At 43.1% G+C, this 23,994-nt stretch overlaps 1 protein-coding gene across 3 annotated transcripts in view; it reads left to right on the top strand.

The window, feature by feature from the left end:
• PWWP2B (PWWP domain containing 2B) overlaps positions 1-23,994 on the top strand; it is a 49,382-nt gene that overhangs the window by 11,047 nt on the left and 14,341 nt on the right. For all 3 annotated transcript variants that reach the window (XM_077822714.1, XM_077822715.1, XM_077822716.1), the window contains exon 3: positions 7,438-9,097. In XM_077822714.1, coding sequence (XP_077678840.1) covers positions 7,438-9,079 — 1,642 coding nt within the window. In that variant the 3' untranslated portion in view covers positions 9,080-9,097. The remainder of the gene's footprint in view (positions 1-7,437; positions 9,098-23,994) is intronic.

The raw sequence follows: 23,994 nt of genomic DNA, 5'->3' as shown, positions 1-23,994 counted from the left end.
AGTACCTTTATTAAATTGCATTGGCATATTGGTCACATGGCCTTTGTGCTTGAACAGAGGGGAGTAGCATATGGTGATGAGGACCATATAAGTATCTGGACAAATGTAAGGACTCATCACTATGAACATAGCCTCCCTAGCTCCTTTGGGCGGGTGATGGGGCTGGTAGATGGTCAGAACTTCACAAACTGGGGAGTTGGTGGCAATGGCAACACCAAGTTTGGACTTGCCCTCTCCTCCCAAAGGCAAACTGGTAGGGAGACTTAAAAGAGAGAGATTTTTTCCTCAAAACTAATTTTAAAAATCTCCAATGTGAACAAAGCAAATGCAGGCTGACTTTGTGGGCAAAAGCAGCAAAATACGGCCCCTCAGGATAAAACAGTCACCTCAGTTGTCTGTCTTGCATTCAGACAGTATACTACAGTATTGAGTATTACTTGCCCAGTAGTCTGCAATACTATGGTATCTTGCTCAAAGATAAGAGACACAATAAATACTAGGGGAATTCTGCACCAAAAAAATAAAAATTCAGTTAAAATATTTCTGCATCTTTTATTTGTCAAAATAACACAATTTAATCATGCCAGTTTCAATTATTTTGGTAATTTATATCAAAATACCTGTCAGGAACTGTCTGTAACAATACAGATGACAAAAAAAATTCAGGAATTTTTTTTTTTTTTTTTACAAATAGATTCCTTACTAGGCCTATAAATGCAGAACTCTGAGTAATAATTAATTTAAACTACAATACAGAAATGTATTTCCCGCACCCCTCAGAAGCAGTGCAAAGGCTTGGGGGCATCAGGAGTAACAGAGGAGCTGAGGGAGAGAGAAGTTATTGCTGTAGAGGAGCCTGGGTATGAACCTGGAGGGTTGTTGAGTGTGGGTGGTGGGAGAAGTGTGGAACAGGGTGCGTTTTGGGTAGGGAGGGATTGTTAGGGAGCCTCCACCATGCATACCCTAGCTGACCCCTAGCCTCTCCCAATCAGTCAGGCACATCTGCCCCGTCCTCATGTGTTTCTGCACTCCCCTCTCCCCACGTGTCCTTGCTGCCTCCTCCACCCCTACTCCTGTTTAGCCCTTTTGAACCCCAGTCTGTGACACTCCACACACACACCCTGCATCCCCATGTGCCCCACGCTTTCTGTCCCTTGGTACTGTGTGCCGCCTGATCTGGCTGGGTGAGTGGCTGCTCTCTGTTCTGGTGCCACAGTGGCCCCTAGTGGGAGAAAGGCATAACTGCAGTACCTTGCCATCAGAACGTTGTTTCTGTGGGCAGGGGGAATGCATGGCACATGAATTCTGCACATAGGCAGTAGTACAGAATTTCCCCAGGAGTAAATAGAGAAAATTGTCTTCTCTTGATGGCCTCTATTTCACTGCCATTGCTTTCACCGCCAATCTGAAGTTATTTAAAATATAAAGAGTTCAACTTCCACTTGCTTTGTTTTGTGCTATAATCCTCAAACAAATCTTTGGGATGGGCATAAGCTCAGTCAGTAGACTAGAAAGATGTTGCCAGTCTGTGGTTAGCCTATTTCAACGCAATTATGATTGTGGTGGCAGCTTTACGTAGGCAGATGCAAAACCAAAATGATCAATTTAAACTCCCATCTGGAAACAAACCTGAAAGCCAAGGTAGACTGTGGTGCTGCCCCACCTTAAGTTTCCAAACTCTTTGTGTAGCCTTGCAGAGAGTGCATTGCCAATACTCTAATCTCAGTGTGACACAACCAGGGACAACTATGAACCTCACTACATACAAACCCTTTCCCAAAAAGCTGTCTGGGCCACCACAGCTGCTACCTGAGAATGCTGGAGCAACCAGGGATCTAAAATAGCCCCTGAATTCCAAATCTGAGTAATTAACAGCCCAGGCAATCCCTCAGTCAAAGAGGCTTATAGTTTCTCCCAAACCACCAGTGTTATTTGAGGCTGGGCAGGGCTGGACCTCAGCCAGTCAAAGGATTGAATTGCTGTATGGAGGCTGGACATATGGTAGCAATGTGACTACTTCTAGATTGCTCAGAGCTGACATTAGGGACTATCACTTTACTACAGTTTTGTATAGAGCTGAGCACAATGAGGCCCCAGCCTGGTTGAGCCTTCTGGGCACTACAATAGAAATATTAACTAATTGTCCGCTCTACCCTTATTGCAGAGCTATCTCTTGATTGGTTTAAGGAGTGGTTAAAGCACAGAGGGTAAGCCCAGTCAGACCCCCACTCATTCATATTAGTTCAGTGACTTCACTTCACTAAACTTTCTCAAATAAGATACCTTTGGGTTAATTACGCACTCTCATACTCTCTGGTATTGCAATCTGGCCACATATCAGTCTCCATCTGCTATAACTGGCTCACCTTTACCATTAGCACTGTTTATGGATCTTAATTACTCTTTTTTAAATGTTTTTTACTTTACTATGATTGTCAATTTTGGGATGCAGATTAGGGTACTGAGCCTCATCTAATGAGTGCCAAATTTACTAATTGTAATCCACAATTCTGATGATTCTCACCAGAAACAGTTGTCATCCCACTTCTCAGGAAAAGTTTTTAATACCTAAGTGCTGGATCATGTTCTACTAAAACTTTGCTGTGGCATGTTTTGCAAAAGTAATGAAGTCACTGACTTTATAAAGGACTGGATCCTAGTACGTTTACTCATACGAGTTCTGGTGATTTCAGTGGGACTGCTCATGTAAGTTAGGCTAGCAGGATCAAGCCTTTAGAGAATCAACAAGGCCTGAACCTGCTTGCTTTAATGACTCTGGTAGTTCTGTTTAAACCCTTGGGCCTACTTGTGAGAGTAAGGTAAACAGAGGGTATGTCTACACTTAGAATAATTGTCTACACTTTTTGCACTGTAAGTTTCACCAGTGATAGGGAACTGGTAAAAGTAAAGCGCTGGTTTGTGTACTCACTCAATTCCTCAGGTGTCAGAGTGTGTTTATGCTACCAGCACTTCCGATGAGAGCAGTGCTGTAGGGAAGCTATCCCACAGTGCAGCTCTCTTGAGATGTCTTGTGGGATGGGGGGGTGAGCAGAAGGCATTCTGGGTCCCTTCTCAGTGCCCCGTGCTGCCCTGCTTCATGTCTCAGGAGCCCCATTACTTCCTGGTTTTTTCCGTGGCATTTTTTAAAAACCGCCACATCTACAAGCAAAGGGAAAGGGAGCTTCTGACTTCCCGGAGCTTACAGGGGAAGGGGCGGACGTCCGTGCATCGGAGCAGTGGAGCTGCTGGCCAGAGTGGTCGCTTTTGGAACTGTGGGTTATCCTCCGGAGGCCAAAGGTTTTGAGTTTCACTGCAAAAAGTCATTAACAAGTGTAGATGCTCCTGCGGTTTTAGCGCAAAAAAGGGACTTTTTGTGTCTTAAATGGTATGTGTAGACATACCCAGAATTTACCTTCTAATGGAGTGGAAGAGAGGAAAATTCCTCTATTGCATAGTTTCATTTGGTCAAGCCAGAACTGTTCCACTTCACTGAATAAGTAAAGTGTTGCACAGTTCCGACCAAAGCTGCGTGAATAATAGCACTATACTGGTTTCCATTATAAGCTCCACGAATACCTCAGGTTCAATGTGCAACTTATGGTTGCTTTATAGCAAATATGTTAGCAGAGTCTGTCACTTTAAAACCTTTAATTCTCAGGCTTGACTTTCCTTTTTTTGTAAAGCTCTCAAACAAAATGGCTTAGTTTTTAAGTTATATTTTGCAAGCAGTTGTTCAGTCCTCTTCCTGTAGACTAAGCTAATTTTCTTCTAATTTGGAAAGTGTCACCTAGACCTAAATATAAAAATGGTCAAGGTGTCATAATCTCTCCAAGTAAATGGAAAGGAAATTAAAACTTTATAGTTTTCCAGTTACTAAATTATTTGAACTCTTAAAGAACAAAGAATAGTGATGAGTCGGTGCCAAAATTAAGGACCAATTCCTGTTTTTTGTGACTTACGCAAGCAATTTCTTTTTTGCCTGGTGGGTTTTCTCACACAAATCAGGTAAGAAGGGTTTGGCCTGTAATTAACGTCTGCAGAAACAAAAATGAAACCATTTACCATAATAAATTGGAGTGTGCATGCTAGTCAGCGTTAGGAAGCGGGGGAGTGGCAGTGAGTTTATAAGGCTAATCCAGTCTTGGGAAGAAAGCCACCATCTCTCTTCTGTAATATCCAATTGTATGCGACCGCCGCTAACGCTCCTCCAGGAAGAAGAGTTTCCCTACTTTGATGTGCAGCTGTCATCTGAAACAGCAGTAGCCTAAAAAGATCTGCAGTGAGAGTGTGAGGTTTACCCTTCCAGCAAAAAGTTCCACCCTGTGGATATGGTGCTGAGAAAGAAATACAGCAGCTTTACCAGTCAGGTCTGAAGGCACCTACTGGAAGCAAAGCAGGAGAAGCTTCTGGGTGATCAGCAGTACGTGCAGTCAAACTGACTGTCAGCTTGCCTATTCTGACTCCTCACAGCCAACTGTACTCCCATCCCCCTGGGTTCTTTATGCTGCTCTCTGGAAGGGGATTGGACCTGAGGTTGAGGGAGTTTCCATGCTTCTCAATTATTCTCTGAGCTGGGGATGCCAAATCCCCTTTCTGCTGGCCTGTGTTGGCACCTGCCTCCCCCTCTTTAGGCAGGAGTTGATCACTGAAGGTAGCAGGAAGGAAAGGGAGCACTAGAGAGAAGATTATTTAATCTCGAGGTAAAACGGCCCGTGCAACACGCTCTACCTTCCATTTTTGTTAGTTTCTCAGAGCTTAATTTGTAAAACAGTTAACATTTATTTAAGAAGTTAGAACACTTGCTTGACAGTACATGCTCTAGTAACTGTATGTTGAACCTTGCACTGTAACAGGCTGTTCTTGCATTCCCAAAGCTACCTGAAAACTTCTTTTCTACTGAAACTTTCCATTGTGTTTCTGCTCAAAGATAGAAAACTACTTTGGAAAAACCTAAGCACAATCTATCAAGCCTTTGTTTTTATTTATTTTTTATTTTATTTTAGAAATTGTAACTCAAAAGTACCACCCTTTAACAAGCTGACACTTTCACTTCTTAAAAAAAGAAAAAAAAACCCTACCCCTTTATTTTCAGACACTAAGAAAGGGTGTAGTAACAATAGCTTGTTGCAGATCATATTGCTCCCAATGAACCTGAAAGATAAAATGTTTCAGATATGTCAGCCAAGTATATGGGGACTGTACTAAACTGACCGCTCTAATGGCTATTTGATGGGTTAGTTTTATATGATACCTGAAAGCTGAGGAGGATGTGGGACAAAAGAAGGGGAAAGCGGATAAGGAGAAGTCTGGATTTCTTGGATGGGGAGAGACAGTGTAGCTATGTCTTGATAAGAGATAATTGTGGGATATGACAGATGTCTTATAGAAACTCATAGGATAAAAATAGCTCATCTAGGTCTTCGTTAGAGAGGATGATCTCCATTACAAGGTGAATGTTGCCTGCTTCCAATCACATAAGAATGGAGGGTCTTGTCCTTTTTGTGAGTAAAGGACCAGTTTTAAAGAAAGTCATTTCTGCTAAAACTGATCTTTTAATATAAAGTGCAATAGGGAATCTTCCCCCAAGTCCCAGGGGTGCTGGAACACTTTTGTATAGTGGGTGGTGCTGAGAGCCATTGAACCAAACTGTCCGCGCTCTATATGATGGAAACAACTTTAAGCCAGGGGGTGTGGCAGCACCCCTAGTTCCAGCATTTATGCCAAGGCCTGGCTTGTCTCAAAGTACAAGGTGAAGTTTAGAGCTTAAAAATATGGCTAGACATTTCATGCTGTATTTCTTGTAGGAGTCAAAATATTGGAGAAAAGGGTTGAATTGGAGTTATTAAAAACAAAATTTTGTGTCTGGGATGTGTTACTGCTGAAATTTGAACCAGAAAGAACACAGCTTGGCTCTTATTGAGTTTTCAGGCCCACGGAAAAACCATTGTATTACTTGTTAAAGGAGTACATGTCATGTCATATATGAACCACTGAGACACACATGGAACCTCATGTGGGCATTCTTTTTAATAATAAATAATTTTTAAAAAGTGACTGTTTTACAAAACTTGCAATTTACTTATTCTCAATCTGTCAAGAACAGACTGGGCATTAATAAGTCAGTGGAACATAATGCTCTCCCTGCTTAATAAAACCTAAACACAAAGTAGAATTTCATATTGCAAAGAGTCATTTTGTCAGACACGTGTGTTCATGGAAAATCTCTCTCCCATTAATCCTTTGCTGCTGTATTGCAAAGAAAAGTGAATTCCCTCTTCTAAGACAGCATTTTTCATATTGAAGCTGTAAACCTTCAGAACGATAAACTGATAGTTTAGTGTGCAAAGCCCAGTCCTTGGCACATAATTGTTAACCCTGATCCTGAACAAGCAAGAAAATCATGAAGGCCAGGCCAAGGAACAGAAATGAACCACTGCAGCAAAGTATACCCCAAACATGTGGGTAGGGAAAGGAAGGGGAAAATCTACAAAGAGCTGGTGGTGTGATGAAGCAGTGTTTCCACTCATTTCTTGGTTTTACATTCCCCACAGACGTGACACTGGTCCTTGCTTGGCTTAGACTTCAGAGATTAGCACAGATACAATGTCTGGTCCAGCAGTATATCTGCTGGCGCAGCTGGCTGTCGCTATTCAGAAGAAACCTATGGAAATGAAATGTTCGTACGTACTTACTTTAGAAAGGACCCTGTGACATACTCAGTGTGTGCAATACTGTAATATTCTATGATAAAATTTGTCATTACATAAATGACATTTTCTGCTTGATTTGGCTAGCTTGGAGATATAGCAAGTACATTTAAAAAAAAAAAGTGGAAGAAAAAGGGCTCAGGGTGAACATGCATGCTACTATAAAACCCCATGCTTGAATATGCAAGTTGGGAAATTAGTCATTCGGTGACCTGACTTGCACGTGCATGTGGCTCAACTGTTGCATGGTAATCTAAAAATTTAGTCTTAGAAGTCTAGCATACTGAAAGAATTGTTAATAGTTCCCCAAAGACTTGCAGTGTTCTACTCTTCTATACGTCATCTTTTCCATGGTATTGCTGGCCTGTTGAGTGTGGCTGTGATAGGAGTAAAGTACTTGTTCTGGATTGTGTGAATGGTGCTAGACTAGAAACAAAACATGCACACACTTCACTAATACAGTGGTAAGGCTGAGAATTCAGTGCACAGGTCACTTTGGACTTTCCACCCAAAAAGTGGATTATACACTCTATACATTTGGAGATGGCACTTTCTCAACAGGATAAAATTAGCTGCTGTTTAAAAATGAAGGGAAAATGTTGACCTCTTAGTGCATTGGGCAAATATTCTTTCAGAAAATGGCATTTTTGGTAAGTTTTAATTTTTCTCAAAGAAATCTCTGTTTTCAAACAGTTCTGATTTGTGTGTATTTTTCCCCACACGGCTATAGGTCTGGCTTGCTCTGTCTTCCACCACCTTCGTTGCCAAAGCAAGAGGACCCTCCTACTGATGCTTGCACTAACTGGATTCCTGAAAACAGACGGGCTGCGAAGGGTGAGACGGAGTCCCAGCTTTCTAGTGAAAAACCTCCCAAAGGAAACAATGATGAACAGGTTCCTCCTCTTTTGCCACCTCCATCGCCAGGCAATGTTCCTCCTTACCCGCCCTATTTTGAGGGAGCTCCTTTTCCTCCTCCCTTATGGTTAAGACACACATATAACCAGTGGGTTCCTCAGCCACCACCAAGGACTATAAAGAGGACAAAAAGACGGTTGTCACGAAATAGAGACCCAGGAAGGCTTATCATGAGCACTATTAGGCTGAGGCCCAGGCAAGTGCTCTGTGAAAAATGTAAAAATACTCTGAACCCAGAGGAAGTGAACTACAAAGCCAGGCAAAATGCTAAAACAAGGAGGAAGCTAAGCATTCAGGATAAGGAGCAAAAAAAGCACAGTGATTCTGATTCTGTAGAGAAAAGGAACAAAAGAGAAAAGAGGGAGGAAGACAAATTTTCTGGGGAATTAGTGCATCGAACTCCAGTTATAAAAATATCCTACAGCACACCACAAGGTAAAGGTGAAGTAGTGAAAATTCCCTCCCGGATTCATGGATCAGTTAAACCATTTTGTCCACAGCGGATATTGCAGAATGGAGGGGAGGACCAAGAGGAGAACCGAGACTCTGAACGATATCAGGAAACCAAATGTTTTATGGATAAGTCGGCAAGCAGCCAACTTGCTTCCATTCCAAAACTGAAATTAACTAGGCCTGTGCATTCCAATGCAGATGTTCCACCTCCAAAAATCAGACTGAAACCCCATCGAATAAATGATGGTCAGAGTGTTTCCATTTATAAAGCAGAACTTATTGATGAGATAAATGTCCTTCAGAGTAGCAGAGAGTCCAATCCTGCTGCATTTTACACTGATGAATCTGCAGATAGAAGTTTAGCAGAGATGTCTTCAGGGAGTTCAGGTGAAGATGATGACTTCAAAAGATTTCCCCAAGGTAAAGATGGACATGATAACTTGGCTTTTCTTATGAATTATCGTAAAAGGAAGGCAGATTCTTCTAGTTTATCAGTGTGTAGCAATGACAGTCTAGATGAATCCAAATCCTCTAGTTCAGAAGTAACATCACCAGAAATGTGTGACTTTTTACCTGGTGATGATGCATCTGTTTCTTCATCTTCAAAAGATGACCGTAAAATTGTGCCACCATTAACAGTTAGACTACATACACAGAGTGTCTCTAAATGTGTCACTGAAGATGGAAGAACTGTTTCAGTGGGGGATATTGTTTGGGGTAAAATTCATGGTTTCCCATGGTGGCCGGCACGTGTTCTTGACATAAACCTTAGCCAGAAGGAAAATGGAGAACCTTCCTGGCGAGAAGCTAAAGTATCATGGTTTGGTTCTCCAACAACCTCATTCTTATCTGTTTCAAAACTCTCTCCTTTCTCTGAATCTTTCAAACTGAGATTTAATCGTAAGAAGAAAGGGATGTATCGGAAAGCTATTACAGAAGCTGCAAAGGCAGTAGAGCATCTGACCCCAGAAATAAGAGATCTCTTAACCCAGTTTGAAACATAACTTTGCCTCCAGTACCAGGTGAGTGCATACTGGATTGATGCTGCCTGTACTAACATTCTTGTACAGATTGCATTTGTCTTCTTGTCATGTCTGTTCTTATTTCTCTTTGTTTTGTCTTTGAGTTGCCTAAAAGATCAGGGTTAAACTTCTTATTCAGAGGTCTAGAAACACATGTTTAAGTGACCTTTCAGACGAGTGAGAACCTTTAGCTCTCACAGACTTCAGTGAGACTCACAGAAAGCAGCCCCTTAATTCTAGTAGGGGACTATGGGCCAATTTATTGCTGTGGGGAAAGGAGCATTGTTGCTCAGGGTGGCCCCATACTACCTCCCAACCAGCTTTGCTAGTGTACCATTTGGACAGATGAGGGAACAGACGTGTAATTACGTGGGATTCTAAATGTGGGTATGTGAGAAGCAGACTCATGCAGTCTTGTTTTGACTCTGACAATGACATTGTAGGTAAGTGACTTGACTGTCTCTGTTTTGCCGTCTAAGTACATATCGGTGTAATAATACTTGCCTACCACACAAGGATGTAATGGGTATTGACTGACCGTACTTATGTGCTAAAATTTCATCCTGCTGTGGCTGAAGACCTAGTGGCCCCTAGGCCCTTAGCTGTTTTGGTGAACTGTCCCTTGAAAAAACACTTTCATAAATGATAACTTACATGTAGACACTATACAAGCAGCTGGCTTTAATAATCAAAGATGCTCACGATGGCCCTCTCTCCCCCCCCTTCATTCTTCTCAAAGTCTAACAGTCCACTTGGGTTTGCTTCCTTCTGCAAAAGATATTCTCTTCTCCATGTGTCTCACTTTAAACTACAATAATCACATCCGACTATTTGTCCTAAAGCTAAGAACAAAACACTTGGTTCCTTTTTCTCTGGCAACTTCCTGAAAGTACAATGCCCTGAGTACCACTGAGAGAAGGTGGAAGGACATCAACATAGTAATCAGTTCTTGGGAAACAGCTGAGAGCATAATATTGGTTCTCCTATGTGATTGAAGGAGATACTTTTTCTCTTACTTTCAAGTTGTAATATGTGTCTCTGTTGTGATCAGTCTTCAGTGTTTAAAATTACAAAATGTAGCGCAAACTCTTTAGTGATCTTTAGTGGGATTCTGCCTGTTCCTAGAGAAGGGCAACAAAGGTGTGACAAGATTATGACTATCAATAGATGGCTTAGGCAGTGGTGCTATAAGGAGGGCTTTGGGATGTATGGCCATTGGGAGGCATTCATGGATAGAGGACAGTTCTCTCGGGATGGACTTCATCTGAGTAGGGAAGGAAATAGACTTCTAGGATGGAGGCTGGCACAACTGATTAAGAGAGCTTTAAACTAGGAATTTGGGGGAGATGGTTGGGAGATGTCCAGGTAATCTCCACGCCAGAATTAAGCATAGAGTGGAAAGAAAATGAAGTAAGAGTGGATACAGCTGTAGGTAGGAGGAAGGGCAGTGTAGATACAAGTCTAATAGGTTATACTGGTAGTAAAATAACCGTGCCTAATAGGGTACAGAATGTGAGTGAGGCTAAACAGCAAAAATTAAGATGTTTGTACACTAATGCAAGGAGCCTAGGTAACAAAATGGAGGAACTAGAGTTACTGGTGCAGGAAGTGAAACCAGATATTATAGGTATAACAGAGACCTGGTGGAATAGTAGTCATGACTGGGCTACAGGTATTGAAGGGTATGTGCTGTTTAGGAAAGACCGAAATAAAGGTAAAGGTGGTGGAGTAGCACTGTATATCAATGATGAGATAGAATGTAAAGAAATAAGAAGCGATGAAATGGATATGACTGAGTCTGTCTGGGCAAAAATTAAATTGGGGAAGAAAACTATTAGAGCCTCCCCTGGGATAGTGCTTGGGGTGTGCTATAGACCGCCGGGATCTAATTTGGATATGGATAGAGCCCTTTTTAATGTTTTTAATAAAGTAAATACTAATGGAAACTGTGTGATCATGGGAGACTTTAACTTCCCAGATATAGACTGGAGGACGAGTGCTAGTAATAATAATAGGGCTCAGATTTTCCTAGATGCGATAGCTGATGGATTCCTTCAGCAAGTAGTTGCTGAACCGACTAGAGGGGATGCTATTTTAGATTTGGTCTTGGTGAGTAATGAGGACCTCATAGAGGAAATGGTTGTAGGGGATAATCTTGGCTCAAGTGATCATGAGCTAATTCAGTTCAAACTGAATGGAAGGATTAACAAAAATAAATCTGCAACTAAGGTTTTTGATTTCAAAAGGGCTGACTTTCAAAAATTAAGGAAATTAGTTAGGGAAGTGGATTGGACTGAAGAATTTATGGGTTTAAAGGTAGAGGAGGCCTGGGATTATTTTAAATTAAAGCTGCAGAAGCTATCGGAAGCCTGCATCCCAAGAAAGGGGAAAAAATTCATAGGCAGGAGTTGTAGACCAAGCTGGATGAGCAAGCATCTTAGAGAGGTAATTAAGAAAAAGCAGAAAGCATATAGGGAGTGGAAGAAGGGAGGGATCAGTAAGGCAAGCTACCTTATTGAGGTCAGAATATGTAGGGATAAAGTGAGACAGGCTAAAAGTCAAGTAGAGTTGGACCTTGCAAAGGGAATTAAAACCAATAGTAAAAGGTTCTATAGTCATATAAATAGGAAGAAAACAAAGAAAGAAGAAGTGGGACCGCTAAAAACTGAGGATGGAGTGGAGGTCAAGGATAATCTAGGCATGGCCCAATATCTAAACAAATACTTTGCCTCAGTCTTTAATAAGACTAAAGAGGATCTTAGGGATAATGGTAGCATGATAAATGGGAATGAGGATATGGAGGTAGACATCACCATATCTGAGGTAGAAGCGAAACTCAAACAGCTTAATGGGACTAAATCGGGGGGCCCAGATAATCTTCATCCAAGAATATTAAAAGAATTGGCACAAGAAATTGCAAGCCCATTAGCAAGAATTTTTAATGAATCTGTAAACTCAGGGGTTGTACCGTATGATTGGAGGATTGCTAACATAGTTCCTATTTTTAAGAAAGGGAAAAAAAGTGATCCAAGTAATTATAGGCCTGTTAGTTTGACATCTGTAGTATGCAAGGTCTTGGAAAAAATTTTGAAGGAGAAGGTAGTTAAGGACATTGAAGTCAATGGTAAATGGGACAAAATACAACATGGTTTTACAAAAGGTAGATCGTGCCAAACCAACCTGATCTCCTTCTTTGAGAAAGTAACTGATTTTTTAGATAAAGGAAACGCAGTGGATCTAATTTACTTAGATTTTAGTAAGGCGTTTGATACGGTGCCACATGGGGAATTATTAGTTAAATTGGATAAGATGGGCATCAATAGGAATATTGAAAGGTGGATAGGGAATTGGTTAAAGGGGAGACTACAACGGGTCCTACTGAAAGGTGAACTGTCAAGTTGGAGGGAGGTTACCAGTGGAGTTCCTCAGGGATCGGTTTTGGGACCAATCTTATTTAATCTTTTTATTACTAACCTGGGCACAAAAAGTGGGAGTGTGCTACTAAAGTTTGCAGATGATACAAAGCTGGGAGGTATTGCTAATTTAGAGAAGGACAGGGATACCCTACAGGAGGATCTGGATGACCTTGTAAACTGGAGTAATAGGAATAGGATGAAATTTAATAGTGAGAAGTGTAAGGTCATGCATTTAGGGATTAATAACAAGAATTTTAGTTATAAGCTAGGGACGCATCAACTAGAAGTAACGGAGGAGGAAAAGGACCTTGGAGTATTGGTTGATCATAGGATGACTATGAGCTGCCAATGTGATATGGCTGTGAAAAAAGCTAATGTCGTCTTGGGATGCATCAGGAGAGGTATTTCCAGTAGGGATAAGGAGGTTTTAGTACCGTTATATAAGGCACTGGTGAGACCTCACCTGGAGTACTGTGTGCAGTTCTGGTCTCCCATGTTTAAGAAGGATGAATTCAAACTGGAACAGGTACAGAGAAGGGCTACTAGGATGATCCGAGGAATGGAAAACTTGTCTTATGAAAGGAGACTCAGGGAGCTTGGCTTGTTTAGCCTAACTAAAAGAAGGCTGAGGGGAGATATGATTGCTCTCTATAAATATATCAGAGGGATAAATACCAGAGAGGGAGAGGAATTATTTAAACTCAGTACCAATGTGGACACAAGAACAAATGGATATAAACTGGCCACTAGGAAATTTAGATTAGAAATTAGACGAAGGTTTCTAACCATCAGAGGAGTGAAGTTTTGGAATAGCCTTCCGAGGGAAGTAGTGGGGGCAAAAGATCTATCTTGCTTTAAGATTAAACTCGATAAGTTTATGGAGGAGATGGTATGATGGGATAACATGGTTTTGGTAATTAAATATTCATGGTAAATAGGCCCAATGGCCTGTGATGGGTTTTAGATGGGGTAAGATCCAAGTTACCTGGGAAAGAATTTTCTGTAGTATCTGGCTGATGAATCTTGCCCATATGCTCAGGGTTTAGCTGATCGCCATATTTGGGGTCGGGAAGGAATTTTCCTCCAGGGCAGATTGGAAGAGGCCCTGGAGGTTTTTCGCCTTCCTCTGTAGCATGGGGCACGGGTCACTTGCTGGAGGATTCTCTGCTCCTTGAGGTCTTTAAACTACAATTTGAGGACTTCAATAGCACAGATATAGGTGTGAGGTTTTTTTGTAGGAGTGGTGGGTGAAATTCTGTGGCCTGCGTTGTGCAGGAGGTCAGACTAGATGATCATAATGGTCCCTTCTGACCTAAATATCTATGAATCTATGAAACTCAAATAGCTCTATTATTTCAATTGCAATTTGCATTTTATAGGGCCTGTCCCTGCTCCAATTGAAGTCCATGGCAAAACTCCTGGTGACATTGAATAAGATCAAGATTTGTCTCTTGGCATCCTGCTGATGGTGGCTATCATGCTAAACATGACCACATGCATGACACTTACAGATTGGGACCCCAGTGAAATGTTATTAAACCAGGATACAAACTAACTCTTTTTTTTTTTTTTTCCTCTGAAATCACAATTCTAACTGTTAGAAAAACTTTTCCTCTTTTAAAATGTAGTTTTGTGCTCTGGCTCCCACAGAACTCAGTACTGGTTCATCACTTTGTCCCTTATTTTCCTCATTTGCCTTATTTAAGAAATGCATACACAAGCCAATGATTTTTTTTTTTCCAAGTTTCTAGCATGAGGAAGCTTACTCGTGATTATAGCAATATTTGACTCAACACTTCAGTTATTGGGACTAAGCTGGTAAATGTTTGTATAATTCTGAGGCAGGCAGGTTTGATCTAGAGGAAAATGAAGGGAAATTCTGCTGACAGTTTGCTTTTGCAAACTTATTCTGGATAGTTAAATCTTGAAAAACTGCACTAATGAGAAGCACTGGAAATTCTCTTTCACCCTCCATCAAATGTCACCAGTTTATTTACCTGAATGTGAGAGAGACCCAGAATTCTCCCTCTTTCTTTGTACCATGACCATTGTGCCAAATTCCTCACTTCTCCTAGGTAAAAACCTGAATTGATCTTAGAAAGGCCTTCAGGTATTCCTGGAAACTTTCTTTATCTTCTCTCTACCCAAGTGCCATATCTGACTCACCTTTTCAGTCTTTCTGCTAAAATTATCTGTCAGTCTCCATGAGAAAATAACTATCTGCTAACTACAATAGTTACATGCATCTGACAAAGTAGATATTCACCCACAAAAGCTTATGCTTCAATACGTCTGTTAGTCTATAAGGTGCCACAGGACTCTTTGCTGCTAACTGTGCCACAACCTAATCCTGTACCAACCAGGAGGCAGCCATCACATCTGAGGACTTGTAAGGAGGGAAAGGGACAGGAGATCAAAGGTCATCATCACTTGGATCTTCAGTATGACATTATACTGCTCCTACACTGGATTTTTCTTGTTTGTGGCTCCTTTTATCCCTATTGTGTCTTGCTTTTACATAATTTTTATGACATGCATCAATAACTAGATGATACCGTATTTGAATACCTTTTCTAAAACTAGCTTTCTGTCCCTTCAATGGGACAGAGTTTCATTACTTTCTGTGAATTTTCTTAAGACAACTGAAGTTTTTTCACCACTTTTTGGTAACTGATGACTTCTTTTCCTTTTAGTTGCTATAGGTCACAGTGGCTCAGTTACTGTTGCAATCAGTCATGCCAGGAAAAACTTGTTTATGTTGTAAATCAAAGTGTGTCTTGATTGTTTTAGAATGTTCAGAGGTGAATCTTCTATGTCTCTGATACGGTAATTAACAAGATTACGTAGCCATACTTGTAATAACACACTTTGTGCCATTGCAGAAATGGGCCCATTAATAGTTGTGTAAGGGGAGGTCTGTTTACAAACCAAATCCAATAGAACCACATAACATTTATAACAAGGAGTCCGGTGGCACCTTAAAGATTTAACAGATTTATTTGGACATAAGCTTTCCTGGGTAAAAAAAAAAAAACAACCCACTTCTTCAGATGGGTTTTTCTTTTTTTTTTTTTACCCACGAAAGCTTATGCCCAAATAAATCTGTCTTTAAGGTGCCACTGGACTCCTCCGTTGTTTTTGTGGATACAGACTAACATGCCTAGCCCTCTGATACTTGGCCCACAACATTTATGTTTACAATTAAAGTAATTGATATGATCCGACTAGATCAATAAGTAAAACAGTCACTCACCTGTCACAAGTGTTCTGCTGTTAACCTTCTCAAATATCTTAGGTGGCTTCTGGCCTATAGGGGACGGAGAACACATTGGGGAGTTACTGGAGACCTCAATATAAAGCAGAGGTGGGCAAACTACATTCCGTGGACCACATCCGGCTTGTGGGACCATCCTGCCCAGCCCCTTGAGCTCCTGGCCTGGGAGGCTAGCCCCCAGCCCTCCCCTGCTGTCCGTTTCTCTCTCCTCCTCCCCCCCGCCTCAGCTCGCTGTGCCACCAGCACACTGGGCGGCGGGGCTGTGAGCTCCTGCCAGGCAGCATGGCTGCGAGAGCTGCCAGCCTGTCCCAGTGCTCTAGGCTGTGCGGCGGCGTGGCTGGCTCTGGCCAGGTGGCATGGCTGCCAGTCCTGGTGCTCTGAGCAGCATGGTAAGGGAGTGGAGAGTAGGGGGGTTGGATAGGGGGCAGTCAGGGGACAGAGAGCAGGGGGTGGTTGGATAGGCATGGGAGTCCCGGGGGCCTGTCAGAGGCAGGGGTGTGGATAGGGTCCAGGTTGGTCAGGGGGAATTGGTTAGGGGGTGCTGGGGTCCTCGGAGGGGGTGGTCAGGGGACAAGGCGCAGGGAGGGTTGGATGGGTCAGGGGTTCTGAGGGGGGCAGTCAGGGTGTGGGCAGTGGGAGGGGGCGGATAGGGGGTGGGGGCCAGGCTGTTTGGGGAGGCACAGCCTTCCCTACCAGCCCTCCATACAGTTTTAGAACCCCAGTGTGGCCCTCAGGCCAAAAAGTTTGCCCACCCCTGATATAACATCTACAAATGCAAAATAAGCTGAATACACGTGGATTCACTTAATACTAGAGCTGATCAAATAATGTTAACCATATCTAACTAAATTATTTGACCAATTATTACAAAACAAAACTTCCAGTTGGCAAGGTTAATTAGCCCTACTTTTTGCTTCCCCTGCAAAATGTACTTTGAGTAGAGAGTTAACCTTGTCATTAAATCGCCAATAAAAATATGGCAACGGGGAAAAAGCAAGGCAGAGTGGTAACCTGTAAAATCCAATTTCATAAGACACTCTTGATTCAGCAGATAGGGAAAAAATCTCCCACTAAACATGTTCCCATGCCTCTTTGCAGCTGTCTTTGATATACAAGCATAACTTGCTGTTTGAGAACTGGTGGCTTCATAAATGTCTTTTGCACTGTAACTAAATGCTTGTAATAAACAGATTCTTATTTCAGTGGTATGTTTGTTTTGGTAAGCATTGAAACTCGGACCAAGTTTGGTGATTTTGCTTTTAAGATTAAAGTTTTTTGTAGTTGCTACTGAAAATTAGCTGGACAAGTCCTGAAAATAATGGCAGCGTCAGAACAGTGGATGATATTTAACCTTAAATCTAAATCCCTATTTACAGCAGGCCTGCTTGAAGGCCTGCGTAGAGTGTTTTAGCAAGGGTCATGTTGTAAATGGGAGTGTTTAATGGGGGTTGGGAGCCAAAATGTAGTCAAGTCTTCTGCCAGGATTGCTTTTGAAGGCAGACCTCCTTGGGGTAGGGTGGGGAGAAAAGTGTGGGAAGATGGTTACCTCAAACTGTATTCTGTGTAAGACCGAAAATATGGATCTGGCTTTGTCTTGAGCAAAGGCAAGCCTGTATTCACTTGCTGAAGTCCCAAGTGGAGCCGAAGTTGCACTGTTATCACTTTTGGCATAGCTTACTTTTAAGCAAGTTTACAGCAATTCTTGGTTCTGCCACTTTCAGATTATTTGAACAAAACCAGATCAGGTTCCAAGGATGTAACCAAGTTATATTTATTGACTTGGCTTATGAAAATCATTCCATATTCTCCCCCAGCCCTCTTGTAGGAGTTCATCACTAGTGTTGAAGACACTTATGAAATCACTGATAGAGGATATTAATGGGTAAATGGGTCTTCAGCGTGACTGGCTTTCTTTAACGTCAGAAACAAAACCACTGAAGATGTATCTGTGGTTGAGGGAGAGGGGTGCAGCCTATATGTACCTAGATAGAAACATGTTTCACATACATGCATTTGTAAAATTAAGTTATCATATTTCTCTTTATTAACTCAGATTTTACACATCAAGCAAATTCATGGAGTATTGATCCATTGAATAGTAAACAACACCTTTATCACCACAGTAAAAAGTTCCAATATTTCCTTAAGGTCTTGTGATACATGGGTCTCCTCATTATCTATCTTTCTTTCTTGCTCCTATCCCAGGGGCGGGCAAACTTTTTGGCCTGAGGGCCACATCGTGTTTCAAAAATTGTATGGAGGGCCGATTAGGGGAGGCTGTATCTCCCCAAACAGCCAGGCCTGGCCTGGCTCCTGCCTCCTATCTGACATTTTGCCCCTCCCCCCCCCCACTTATCGCCCCCTGATGGCCCTCCTGGGACTCCTACCCCATCCACCACCCTCTGCTCCCCGACCGGCCCTGGAACCCCTGACTGCCCCCTGCCACACCATCCAACCCCCCTATTCCCAACCACTATCCACTCCCCTGCCCTCTATCCAACCCCCCCGACTCCTTACCATGCTGCCTGGAGCACCGGTGGCTGGCAGTGCTACGGCCATGCCTGCCAGAGCACTGGGTCAGGCTGTGGGTCTGCAACTGCGCTGCCCGGCATCCCAGAGCATTGTGCCAGTAGCGCGGTGCTCTGAGGCTGCAGGGGAGGAGGGACAGTGGGGGAGGGGCCCGAGGCGAGCCTCCCAGGCCAGGAGCTCAGGGGCTAGGTAGAAGGGTCCCGTGGGCCGGACGTGGCCCGTGGGCAGTAGCTTGCCCACCTCTGTGCTATCCCCTTGTTTGTGAATTGCAATGAATTTTAGGTAGCGTGATCACCTTAATATTAGAACCAGAATTTTTTGGATTTGCCATAACCTCCAAATGTTCAGATGCTTATTCAAATCCCCTCCTGCCATTCTCTGCCTTCAGCTTCTTGCCTGGAAATGGCTTCAGCCTAATTCTTCTCCCGAAGAGCGGAAGCTGCAAAGAGGAAGTGTATTGTCCTCCCAGCCCCGGCCCTCTTTGAGGGGAGATGCTATGCCCCTCCTTCATCTCTGCATTCTCCGTGTATTCAGGGGCATTCTGAATTTTAGGACGTACCCATTCTCTCTGTGGGTATATCTATGCTTCAGCTGGGGGCGTGCTTCCCAGCTCAGGTGGGGAGAGATGCACTAGCACATTAACACTAGTGCAGCTGGGAGCAGCACGGGTGGTGGCTTAGGCGAGCCAGCTGAGTACAAACCAGCGCAGACCCCCTAGGTATGTACGCAGGCTGCTAGCTTGCCCTGCCGCCTGTGCTGTCTTTTAGCACGCTAGCTCAAGCAGAGCGAGCGTGTCTGTCTGCCCACCCTGGGGGACGGGCTCCCAGCTGCAGCATTAGCTATCCCTGAAGAAGAGGAATCCTGCCTATTCCTAGTTCCCCATCCCTGGTAGCTCATTCCTGCTTTTAAAGGAGGTGGGGTCAGTGCTTATGGGAGCACAGATCCTGACTGTAGAGCAGCAGGTAACAGGCAGAGAACAATCTTGGAGTAGCGGAGGGAAGTAAGCAGCAGTCTGCCTCATACTCTGATCGGTGGCCCCCTAATAGCGGGGGAGGTGTCTCCCTCCGCTCCCCCCTCATATTTTTATATATGAACAGCTTAGCTAGTTGCCAAGGTCTACATACACTCAGCTTTGGATTCAAACACTTGGCGAGCCTAGCGGTGCACCTGCAGTAGGATTGTAGGAGCATATATCAGAAGATGCCGAAAATGTTAGAACAAACTGACTCAGAGATCTACTCTATGGGTTATGAAATGGGTGGCCAGCTCAACAAGTGAGTGTGAGAATTACAATTCTATAGTCATTTGGAAAAATGGAGGCCAGAGGCTGCTCAGGTCAACTAAAGTTCAGAGTGTGGGATGGCAAACGTTCATATCAAAATCTCATCTGGGTTGACTTACCTACGAGTCACTCAGGACTTGAGGATGAGATTGGTTTTAGTCTGATTTCAGTAATGTGTTTTTGAGACTGTCTGGGGTTTTGTTTTTGCGTGTGTGTGTTTTTTCTTTGCTACCTTGGCTGATTCACAATGGGCTAGAGCTAGTCAAAAAAAATACCAAATCTTGATTTTTTTGGTGAACAGTATACACTTCTGTGCAAAGCTTTTGTGAAAAATGTATGCTGTTTGAGCAGTTCTGACACGCTGACCACACGTTCATGAGAAACATTTACTAATATATATGGAGGGGAGTTATCCTATGTTGCAAGCTTTAGTAATGTAAGCTAGAATTGGGATTGATATAGAGGCAAATATAGATGGGTGTTCTAGTTGCAGTGACTGAGGCAGTGTGTGTTTGAGCTCTGGTCTATAGCTGTGAACTGTTCCTTAAACATAAGAAAATATCCTTCTTGCACTCTTTGGTCTCTGCTTGTCTTTTATGATAGAGAATTTAGGCTGGAAGTTTCATAAACCTGAAACTCCCTGAGCTGAATGGCTTCTCTTCTATACTTCTCCCTAATGCCAAGTACCCCAAGAGCTTTCTACAGCTTTCATACCATAAATGGGTTTGTTAGCATATCCAGATCTGTTTTTAAATGTTAACTGCCAAACCTATGCATGATATAGCCCATATTAGGCAAACTTCTATGGTAACAGGCTGCCCAAAAGCATTGTGTGCACCTGTAAGAAGCACAAAGAACCTCAATGTGGAAATGAGAACTCAGGGGGAAGAGCACCTAAGGTACCGTGGCACCTGTGTGGTCCTGGGGTCTGGAAAGGTCCTTGGTGTACTGTAGACAACCCCAGGGGCCTGACTAAGTTAGAGCAACCCCAGAAGTCTGCTGCATCTCCTGCAGTGATGCACAGAAACTCGGCAGCACTATATGCTGTTGCCTCACCTGTGCCAGGGTGTGTAAGGGGATCCTCAGGAGGCAGCATGATGGCTGTCTTACTCAGTGTCTGTGCCACAGCAACCTCCCCCAGCTATAGAAGGGGATTTTAGAGCCCCTCCTAAACTCTGGCCTCGTACGCAGCAAAAGAGGTCAGCAGTGAGAGTCTTGCTCACTGTGACTGTGAACACTTTTTTTTTTTTTTTTTTTTTGCTTGTATCCTAGAGCTTTTTGTGGGACAAGAAAGATACCTTCACATACAGTACCTCTAAATATCTGCATTAAATGGCTTTATAGTACTGAGATTCCTTTGGCATTTCACGCCAAGAAATACAGCTCTCTTAACTTGACCTTATTCTCGCCTATATCTCTTTCTACTGGTAATATTTTGTATGGCTGTGATGCTACTAAACTTTAAAACCTACTGTGGCATTTTGTAAGTTAACGCTATTGCTATTTGCTTAATATAACCTTTTTTGTGATGATTGGATCTGTGTATAGCAAAAATGAACCACAGTACATAGACTCCATGTACTAAGTTCTAATAATGTAAAACAGAGTTACAATTTCATTTTCAAAAGAGGTTTTCTGGCATTGTGTGCATATTCTCTGCATTCCTGGCAGAATAAGAAAAAGGGCTGGCAGAGGGACAGTTCTAGGGCCACCTTGACTGAAGCTCCCTTCTGTTGCACACCTGTCTTAGTTTCCCTCCTTTTAGATTCCCCAGAAATAGTCCAAAACCTCTTCCCAAGATAAATATAGCCCTTGTGTAGTTCATTTATGGCCAAAGTCTTGTGCACATACATCATAACAAAACAAGTCCCAATACCATAGTCCAAATTCCTTTAGCACAGTGCATACAGCACATGCAACATACAGCTCCAGAGTCCTTCATCACGCCCTGGCTCCCCAGTGCACTCCTCTCTTTTTCCCTTGTACCAAGGCAGCCACCCCAGCCCTTCCTACTTGAGTGCAAGCCCAGTCTTCCCCAGGGGAACCCCTGCGGCACCTCTGTTGGGAGCATCCTTCGCTCTCCCTGGGCCTCACACAGTTCCTCAGGATCCAGCTCTCCAGCCCTGGAGATGTCAGCGGGTAAGCTCCTCAGCAGCTATCCTGCCTTTGGCCTTCTCTGGCCCTTGGCTCCGGCTCTCTCGCTTACAGCTAGCGGGCAATTCCCTCTGCTGCTGATCCTAACTTCAGTCCAGGCTCTTTGGCTTGGGGGTGCAGCCAGCAAATCACTCTTGCTGCTCTCCTGCTTTCTCCCTGCTCCCAAACATAGTTTCCTAGTCAGTTCCTCCTTCAGATTCTCCCTGGCCTTGTAAAGCCTCCAGGTGCTGCCCCACCCTCTTAATCGGTAGCACCTATTCTGTGACAGGGGACCTGGATCTACTTCATTTACTGGGGCTAGCCATCCTGTGACCGGAACATACACAGCCCTGCTGTGTGACTAGACATGGTGGTGGTGGTGAGGATAACTATGTAGCTAAGGTTGTAAAAACACTTGCTGTTGTTATGTGAAATGACTTTCTGAAACATTTATCTTTTCTGGGCTGAAACTTGCCATGCTTCCTCTCACCAACTCAGACAGCTGATCTGAAACATCAAACTTCATATGTGAACAGTTTAGTCAGCATATGTATGTAGCTACATTTGAGGCAGGGGAGAGCCTCAAAATACATTACAAATGTGTGAGATTGCAGGGCTGCCCATGTGCTGTGGGTTTCCAGACTGTGGTCTGCTGAGCTGGCTAGTTGCAGAGTGCTTGTTGGCTCTCGTGTTTCCAGCTGAGAGTGTGCAGATGGACAGGACATTGGCTCTGTGATTGCAGATGGTCCTGTCTATGGGCCACCTGCCCTCCTAAATTGTGGCTCATGCTGTGGAAAAGTTTTGAGCCCCTGCTGGAGAATAGTCAAGTGGACTGCATGCTCCAAGTGCTCAGGGGGGCACTGTTAACGAACGAGCTATCTACTTACAAGAATTTACAAGTTCAGCTGCTGAAGGAGATTATAAAATTGAAAGGCTTAATGATGCTCCTAGGACACACAGCAAGCTGTTTTAACTCCAGACTAAGCAGATTATGGCACCATTTGGAGCTGGTGGACTTGCAAAGCTACAGAGAAAAGAACTGGCAAAGCCCTGCCAGCAAAGTTTGTCAACTAGAGGCCAGCTAGCTGTGCAAGGACTCCTGTACCTTGGGAGCTTCAGCCAGTTTGGTCTGGATAAGAGTGCTGACAAGGTCTGCTGGAGAAGCTGTCAGAGACAATGGCTTGCTGAGCAAGCCAATGAGTGCGGAATAGGAATTAACTGTATTGTTGGCCAGTGCAGTTTGTAAACGGAGCCAGCAGACAAGCTCGATGCTTAAGAATGTGATCAATTGTGCAAGACCAAAGTGCTTTACAGCTCTTCTGTTGAGCTGTGATACTCTGCAGGATCTGAGTGACAGTCAAACGTTGCAGCAGGTAGTGAAGGCAAATGTATCTATTCTCCAGATGACCACGAGTTTTGTTTTATGAGGATTCTTGTGATCAGTTTGTGACTGCAGTTCAAGGAATTTATAAACTCAGTTGGCAAAGTTTAAGACAGTTGGAAACTGCACAAGTCAAATTTCTGCAGACTTTCCTTTAGACATTTACACTGAAATCCAAGTGCAGACACAAGATATGCAAGATGGAGAGAAAAATCTCATTTAATTGGGTTTCTGTTTTCACTTGTAATGTTGCAGCAAGTGAAGTGAGCTGGTTTATAGGATCTCAGGTACAGGAATTGCTGCAGAACTATGTTTTGAGATGGGACTTGTGTTGAAAAATAAGGGAGATAAGGCCATTCCAAAAGGAGTCCTGTTTTCTGTGGATGCCCTCCAGTGAGGGTCAAAGCCTCATTTTTTAAACCTCTTACTTTCCAGGTGTCTGCTTAAATACTGCACTAAAAACACTTGTCAAGTCACGCCACAAAGTGAATGCTGTACAAGTGAGCAATATAAATAACTTTTGATTTTTTTTAAACTCTAGAACCAATTCTGTGTGCATACTTTCCTTGCTACCTGTTGGGGAAGGAGAGAAGAGATTTGGATATGTGGTAGTAAAAATAGAAATGTTAAGGCTACTCCAGGTGCTGTCACATGGGACTTGATTGTGAAGGGATGGAGTTTAGTATAGAAATGCATAATTTCCACACTTTTACTTGAGTGGCACATTGATAGTAGTCTGTTTTTAACATCAATGCAAGATTTCTTTAATTGTCAGTTTTTAATTTGGCATGAATTGGAACAGAATGATTTAAAGATTTTTGTTTCATTAGGCAATGGCTGTTTGCAAGTCTCCTAATCCCCTTCTTTGTCTTTTTTCCACAC

The sequence above is a fragment of the Eretmochelys imbricata genome, chromosome 7 (genome assembly GCF_965152235.1).
Source record: "Eretmochelys imbricata isolate rEreImb1 chromosome 7, rEreImb1.hap1, whole genome shotgun sequence".
Classification (NCBI taxonomy): Eukaryota; Metazoa; Chordata; order Testudines; family Cheloniidae; genus Eretmochelys; species Eretmochelys imbricata.
The sequence above is the reverse complement of the archived record's forward strand: the minus strand, read 5'-3'. Positions and strand labels throughout refer to the sequence as shown.